Genomic DNA, 7,864 nt, shown 5'->3' on the forward strand with positions numbered 1-7,864 from the left:
GCGACCATGGCTCAGCGGGCACTGCAGGCGCCCTCGCCCGCTTCTTCAGAAGCAAGCATGGGCTTTGCAGAAGCTGATGACAGCTCTAGCATCTTCCCATGAAATCTGCAGTTGCCCACGTCCCCCCCAGCTGTATCCACACAGCCCCCCCACTTGCCAAGGGCTCACAGAGGTGTGGGCGAGAGCAGTTAACTGCCCATCTCTCCACTCCCACAGCGGAAGGGCTGGGCGTGCTGGGGAGGGGCAGTGAGTCAGGGCAAAGGACTCTGAACAGAGGTCGGGTGGGGCACCTCAGGATTCCTTGGTAGGGCAGGTGGTGCTGCTCCTCCCCACGTCCCGCCCCCAGCCCTCCCCACGGGCGCTGGCCAGACCCTTGGCCCTGGGGACCCATCGCAGCACGACAGTTGGGCCTGTCACAGGTGTGCTGTAGGCGCGGGGCCTGGAGGTGCAGGGGGCCAGGCTTAGGTCCGCTCAGGGGGCTCTCCCTGCACCTGTGCCAACCACCCAACGCCTCTCCTCTGCAGCCCCGAAGCCCACTTCCAAGTCTCAGGAGGCAGGTGGCATGGGAGACTCGAAGCCCGGTGCCCCCAAAACTCAGTGCCATTCACAGGCAGGAGCAGCTGCTAACCGAAGGGTGAGTCACCGCACAACTGGGCGCACCGCTGGGAGGATGGTGGTATGGGCTGCCTTTGACCCCAGGGCCCTGCTGGGCCTCAGGCTGCCCGCTCGCTGGGCAGGGGGGCTGGGGAAGGCGCCCCGCCTCACGGTCACCCCCGCAACCAGCATGGCGGCGGCGGCTCCTCAGACTCCAGCAGCAGCAGCAGCAGCAGCTCCAGTGGCTCGGACACCGAGGGGAAGGTAGGGGGCTTCCCCCTCCCCGGCGGGGCCGCGCGCCCAGGGCAGGGCAGGTCCCGGCCTGGCCCCTGGGCAGACGTGTCACGGGGTACCCCTCTCTCCCCCGCCCCCGCCGCACAGTCCCACGCCGCGGGCTCGCAGCAGCGCGGAGGCGCCCCGGGCAAGGTCAAGAAGCCCAAGGTGAAGAAGGAGAAGAAGGGAAAGTAAAGGAGGGCGCCCCGCTCGGCGGGGGGCGGGGCGGGCTCATTAAAGCCTCCTCTGCACCTGCCGCCTCCGTCCCGGCCGCCCCCGCCCCGCCCCGCTCCCCGCCGGCGGCCGCGCGCAAGGAGAGGCCCCGCGCGCCCGTCACGGTTTATTGTTTCTGGGGCGGGGGGCCCCGCGGGGCCGCGCCGTCACCGCACCAGGTGGAAGGTGAGCCAGTACATGAGCAGGGGCTGCGCCGCCGCCACGGCCATGGTCAGGTACATGCGCAGCTGGTTCCGCGCCCCGCGCACCGGCACCCCCTCGGCCGCCGCCTCGGCCAGGATCTTCAGGCGCAGCGTCCGGATCTGGGGCGGGAGGGGGGCCCGGTGAGTCCGCGGGCGGGGCGGGGCGCCGGGGTTCGCGGCCCGGCCCGGCCCACTGCAGCCCGGGCGCCGCCGCGCGCCGCCTTCCCGCTCCCCCCGCGCGGCGCCGGCTCTGGCCTGGCCTGCGGGGCCTCGGCGTGCCAGGCCCCCGGCGGTGGTGAGGACCTGCCCCTCCCGCGCCGCGAGCGAGTGTGAGCGCTCCAGGCCGGGGAGGCCCGCGCCGCGGGAACCTGCACGGCGTCTAGGCCCGCCCCCAACTCCCGCCAGCCGCCCCCCCCCCGCCGCCGCCCCCCTCCCGGCCCCCGCCCCCCCCCCCCCCAGTTTGAAGACAAGCGGGAAATATTTATCTGAGGTCAGACGCCGCCACCTGGCACTCGCTTGCCTCTGCTCCTATATGCCTCCCACTGAACCCACCGAGGTCCCCGAGGGACAGTCAGCATCACCCCCATTTTACAAAAAGAGAAACTGTGACAGAGAGGAAGGAGTCTGCCTGGGAACCAGCAAAAATAGGGGTTATCCCTGATACACCACAGAGCCCTAAAGTAGTACCTCCACTTTGACTGGAAGGGTTCCCAGAGAAGCTGCTTCTGGGGGTGCTAAACCCTTTTTTATCCTAACCAGTTCTGGCAGGAAAGCCCATGTAAGGAGTGGGGTGAAGGTAACAGCCCGCTTGAGCAGCCTGGCTGGCTCCTCTTCCTGCAGGTCCCAAACTGGTATTTTTATACCTCCTCTTCCAGGAAGCCCTCCTGACCCCAGGCTGGGGTAGCCACTCTGGGGCTCCTGAGTTCAGCAGTGGGGCTCAGGTCTAAACTCCCCACCTGACATCCTCTACCCAGAGGCCTCCAGGGAGCCCCCACTCTGCCCGCAAGGCCTGAGCCCTCAGCCCCATCCTCCCCTGAGCCCCAGCTCACCATGAACACAAAGATGGCCACGCAGCACCAGCCCAGCACCAGGTAGTAGCCGATTTTTCCGAAGAGGAGGCCCATGAGCACCCCACCAATCATCCTGGTAGGGAGAGGGGAAGGCCAGTCTGAGGAAAAGGTCCCTGGGCTAGGGCTGGGGCTGACAGGGAGGGCAGGAGGGAGATACTCACCCCACATATTTATAGCCCAAGAAGGCCACCAGGTCGATAGTGGTGAGGTCGGTGTTGACCGTGACCAGGTAGAGGCTGAGCAGGATGGCCAGCACCTCCAGGGTCAGCCATGCCAATGCCGAGCTGGCCTGCAGCCCCAAGAGGTCAGGGGAGAACCTGCCAGCACCCAAGCACTGTCATTCAGTTGGGGAGCTCAGACCCCGAGCACCTGCCTGGGAACAGCCTGTGCTGGGGCAGGGCTGGAGACTTGGCAATGACAAGAGGGATGTGGGCCTGTCCTCATGGAAGACCCGCTCCGGGAGGAAGGCAGAACCATCCTACGTGACAGCCCAGAGAGGTCAGGGCAGGGATGGGGAAGCACAGGGGTCTCTGGGAACCCACATGGACATCTGACCCAGTCAGAAGGGGGTATCAGAGAGGGGACACTTGAGCTGAGGCCTGAGACTAAGCAGCTGGTTGGGGACCTTGGTTTCTGCAGGATCCCTAGTGCTTCAACAACTCATGTGTCGAGTCTAATGACAACTGTCTTCAGTGCCACAAGAGGTGGAGACTTGATCCAGCCTGGGCATGGGGTGTGCAGGGGAGGCTTCCCTGAGGACAGGGCATTGTAGTGGAGACATCATGAGTGAGCAGGTGATGCAGGAGAGGAACATACTCTTGAACAAGTGGGGCTGGATGTGCAAAGGCCCTGGGGCTGCAGCACCAGGCCCTCTGGAGGCACAGAGAGAGGACCAGAGTGCAGCAGCATGAGAAGGGGCAGAGGGGCTGCCTGGAGGACAGTGCAGGGATCTAGGAGCTGCAGTTTGGTTCGGGGACAGGGGCATGATGGACAACTTCTGAGGAGGAGGGTGGGACATGGCCAGGCCCACATCTCAGACAAGACCTTCCTGCTGCTGCTGGGGTGCAGGGGGTCTGTGATGCTGGGGCAGCCAGACAGGGGAGGGCGAAGTGAGGATGAGCTGGGGGTGGAGGCCCAGAAGGAGGAAGGAATCTAGAATCTCCAGCGCAGAGCATGGCGATGGGCTTTGCAAAGAGGCATGAGGCAAGGGGGAGCTGGAGGGCCCCGACTTGGGTCAGCTGTGAGCACGCCAGGGCCATTCTGAAAGGGGGAAACTGAGAGACTTCCCCGAGTGTCCCTCAGCCCCCCAATCCCACCCCACTCTGCCTATGCCAGGCCCCTCTTACCTATCCTGGGTCCCCAGCGCAAGGCCAGCCACCAAGATGTAAGTGATGAAAGCCATAGCTGTGGGGGGCAGACACAGACACAGGTCAGAAAGAGGGGCCATCCTGGGCCTCCAGCACCTCAGCTTCTGCCCTAGACAGGCCCACCCCGAGAGAGGAGGATGCCAGTGGTGGGTGGGGTGAAACCTGGAATGTAGAGGTCAGGAGCGTTGACGTCAAAGCGGGGGGCCACGGGCGTGTCCTGCTGGTACTGCACCTCCCAGTCCTGTGGGGATAGTTGGGGGGGCACAGGCAGGACCCCCAGAGCTGGGTTCCTCCCGGCCTGCATATAGGCCCTCTCCTGGGGCACATCCTCCCCTGCCCCCCACCCAGAGGCTAGCCCCCCCTTGGGCTGCATCCCCCCAGCAGGGCCAGTGCTGACCTGGTGCAGGTAGGGGAAGAAGAGCAGGCCCAGCTTTCTGCCCACGTACATGGTGTCCACCGCGAAGTAGTACTTGAGCTTGGTGACGGGGATGAAGCGGTCGATCTGGGGAGGCAGAGTGAGCCTGAAGCCCTGGCCCACCCCACCCCCCCCGAGCCCCCCCATCCCCCCAGCCCAGCCACTCACATTCTTGTCCACCAACTCCTTGCCCTGCGCAGCCAGGCTGCTCCCATAGGCCATGGCCATGTTGGACATGGGGTCGGCCAGGAAGGCCGCCTGGGGCGCGGTGGAGGCCGTAGAGTAGCCCAGGCCGCTGGGTGGCCGCTGGGCCCCGTAGCCCCGGCCCTGGGCTGAACTCGTGTCATCAAAAAGCTGGTGCGGGTCAGCCATGCCTGGCTGGGACACGGGGACCCTCCGTTTCGAGGCTGCAGGGGAAGAGGGATAGGGAGTCACTGGTTCTGCAGAGAGCAGGTGTTCTTGCCGGAGACCACTGCTTGGCTGCCAGAGGGGCGATCGCGCATGGGCTCTGCCACCCTCCCTCCCACCCGCCAAGATAAGTAACGATGGCGATGCAGTAAGTAAGGCTGACGATGAGGCTCTTAGGTACTGGGACCCACTGTGTGCAAAGTCCTGTGCTAGACAAGGTCTCCTCTATTTGTTTCTTCCTCAGATGCCATCCCCCCGCCCCCCCGAGTTGGGGATCTTTGCCTTGTTCACAGCTGAATCCCCAGCCTCTAGCACAGGGTAGAACAGGTGCTTGATAACAAGCTGAAGGATAAATACACATGCCACCCCACAGTGCAGACGCGGAGCCCGAGGCCCAGGAAGGCTCGATGCCCTGTGCAAGGGGCCACACGGCCTGAAGGGCAGAGTCGGAGTCCGGCCCAGGCCAGCCTGACAGTTACAAGGATTAACCCCCAGCTGAGCACTGACCCCACGCCAGGCCCTGTTCTCCACGCTGTGGGTTCATGTCTCCCTCACACAACCCCTTTCGCTGAGGCTTTACCATCTTTACTTTTCGGAAGGGAAAATGAGCCCCAAAGACACTCAGGCCTTTGCCCTAAGTCACACAGAGTACGAGGCAGAGCCAGGCTTCAAGTTTTCCAAGGCAGCCCCTGGCTTCCAGCGGGGACAGACTGGGGGCAGGTCAGGGAGCAGTGGCGGACCAGGAAGCCCAAGAAGGAGGTAGGGCAGGCGGAGCAGCTGCGGGGAACACGGGGAGATGGGAGCTGGCATCTAGCTCCAGGCCCCTGCTGCTGACCAATAAGCCAGCTCCTGCCACAAGTGTTTCCTGAGCTCCACCTGTGCCGGGCCACTGTGGCGTGGGAACGGGGCGCAGATTACGCAGGGTGGGGGAGAGGGATCAGTCTGCCTCAGGACTGTCTTTGCACCTCAGTTTTCTCCTTTGTTGACAGGGAGTTAATGACCTGAGGCAGTGTGACACCCCCTGCCCCTGCCTGTCACCCATTAGCAATGCTAGCCCCTCAACTTCTCTCCCTGACCCGTGGCCTGAAGACACGCAGGCCACCTCAATCCCAAAGAAAGTGGCCATGGCCCTGGGCCGGTCGCCAAGCCCCACTTCCCCTTCCCACTTCTGGGCCGGCCTCCTGAAAGCTTTGGTGCGAGCCTTCCCTCTGCCTTGGCACTTGGGGTTCCGCCCCAGGGCCTCCACAGTGCCTCTCTGCTTTACCTGCGAGGCCATTCTTCACTCTCATCGAACTCCAGCCTCGGCAGCATTTGATGCCACTGTCCCCAGCGCGACTTCCGACTCTGCTTTCTTGGCTTCTGGGCACTGAACCTGCTCTTTCTCCCTCCTGCCATCTCTGTGTGCGAGGCTCTGTGTGGTGGACGTGCAGCCAAAAAGACAAAAACTCCCGCCTTCTCAGAGCTGCTGTTTCCTGATCTGTCCTCCTCAATCAGTGATTTATTTCCAACCTCCCCGAAACGTGTGACCCAATTTTCCACCCTTGGCCTCATCTCTTCCCATCTAGGGCGATCTCGCCCGCCCACAGCTCTTGCAGCCGCGGTGTGCCTTGGGCGCTGCGCTGTCCTGGCCGCTCCGGCTGCCCCTGGGCCCATCCTCTGCTTCTGTACCCCCGATTCCCTGTCTGGCTAGTTCCTCCCCATGTCTCCGTGTTACCCTCGCTTAAACATCCCATCACCAGGTCCCCCTTTCACTCTCTGCCCTATCAAACCTTCTCGCCAGTTGACATCCAGGGTGATCTTTAAAATGCAAAAGAGAACGTTTCATGTCCTCTGCCTGAGATCAGTGTCCACTGTGCTGAGAATAATACTCCAATGCTCTTGCCTCTGCATGACCCAGCAGGGCCAACCACCCCGGTCTGTTACTATACCCCAGCCTCAGGGGCCTCCTCTCAGACCCTGATCCTGCCAGGCGCCTCGCCTGCATGGGCTTCTGCACACCCGTGCTATCATCCTGGAACGCCTCCCGCGCAGATGGGTGCCTGCCATACAGCGCAGGGCCCTGAGCGCAGATGTTTCCTTCCCGAGAACTTCATTCCTCCTCATTAGCCACCAGCTCCACGCTGGTGTTCTTGCTCATCCTATCCAGTGGCTCGATTTTCCCTTCTGAGCACTTATCAGCATAATCTCTAAGTATATAACGTATATTCACTTGTCTACTGTTTTCGTGGCGCACACCTCTAATGCTTTTCCCTCTCACAAACCCCCTTTGCTGGGCTAATTCCTCCTCATCAGATGTACCTCTTCCAAGGAGCTTCACTGACCCCCCCCAGACTGGGTCATCTGCCCAACCTGGGTTAACACACACGTCCCTCACAGCCAGAACCCCTCTGCTTGTGCTTCCCCCGATTCTGACCCTAACCCCCGCCTCTGCTTCCCTCATATAACCCTTCTGCCTGGTACCGGTAGGTGCATGAGAACAGGAGCCAGGGCTGTGTGGATACCGCTGTATCCCCAGCACCGTTCCCCGGGGAGCCGGCCAGCCACCTGACTGAGAGGGACAGGAGGAACCAGCCCATCGTCTTCCCTGGACAGAGAGGCTCTTCCACCCCCAGCCACATCCTCGATTATTCCCTTTCCAATCCTGATTACTCCCCAAATTACCTGCTGCCTTGTCCGCTTCCTAGTTTAGTGTGTCTCCTCTCACTAAGCGCTGAGCTGTCAGTTAACCAGGACCAGGGCTAAGCCGGCTGCGGCCCGGTACCCGCATCCAGCACAGGGCTTGGCACAGGGGAGCTCGGGGGCGAGACGCCGCGTGCGTCAATGGGATGCGTGCAGGCTCAGCGAGCAAGAGGGACTGAGAGGCAACGCCACCGCAACCAGAAGGGGCTTAGCCGCGCAGTAAACACAGGTCCAGATCGGGCCGCGCAGCCCCCGGCGCCCCCAGCTCCGGGTGCGGGACGCGGCGGCCGCAGGGGGCCACGGGAGGGCGGGGGCCGGCGGGCCGCAGGCTGGAGATGAACGAGAGCCGCGCCTCCCGCGCATCACGTCACCCCCGCCCAAAGCTGCCTTCCTCTAAGGGGATTCCCTGAAGGAACGGCCCCGGCCCCGGCCCCGGCCCCGGCGGGCATCCCGGCCGTGCCTACCTCGAGCCTCACCGGATGCCTGACCCCTGACCTCCGACCCGCAGCGACCTCGCCAACCGCCGCGGCGCCCCCGCCGCCCGCCCGATCGCCAGGGCCGGCCACGTACGCCACTTACGCTGCCGGGGCGTCCCCGCCGCCCCCACGCCGGCCGAATGCATCCTCCGCCCGCGCCGCTGCC

At 63.7% G+C, this 7,864-nt stretch overlaps 1 protein-coding gene across 2 annotated transcripts; it reads right to left on the reverse strand.

The window, feature by feature from the left end:
- Positions 1–1,202: 1,202 nt before the first annotated feature.
- Positions 1,203–7,864, reverse strand: YIF1B (Yip1 interacting factor homolog B, membrane trafficking protein; the record flags this gene model as incomplete). 2 transcript variants are annotated; one of them, XM_084256748.1, is made up of 8 exons in its annotated part: positions 1,203–1,403; positions 2,333–2,426; positions 2,515–2,670; positions 3,700–3,757; positions 3,883–3,961; positions 4,118–4,222; positions 4,304–4,542; positions 7,802–7,864. In XM_084256748.1, the coding sequence occupies 8 exons, from the start codon at positions 7,842–7,844 to the stop codon at positions 1,248–1,250; spliced, it is 930 nt and encodes a 309-aa protein (XP_084112874.1). In that variant the 3' UTR covers positions 1,203–1,247. The 2 variants fall into 2 exon arrangements, with proteins under 2 accessions (XP_084112874.1, XP_084112873.1); XM_084256747.1 differs by having other exon boundaries at positions 7,793–7,844.

This window comes from Talpa europaea (genome assembly GCF_964194135.1).
Source record: "Talpa europaea genome assembly, chromosome: 16".
Taxonomy (NCBI): domain Eukaryota; kingdom Metazoa; phylum Chordata; class Mammalia; order Eulipotyphla; family Talpidae; genus Talpa; species Talpa europaea.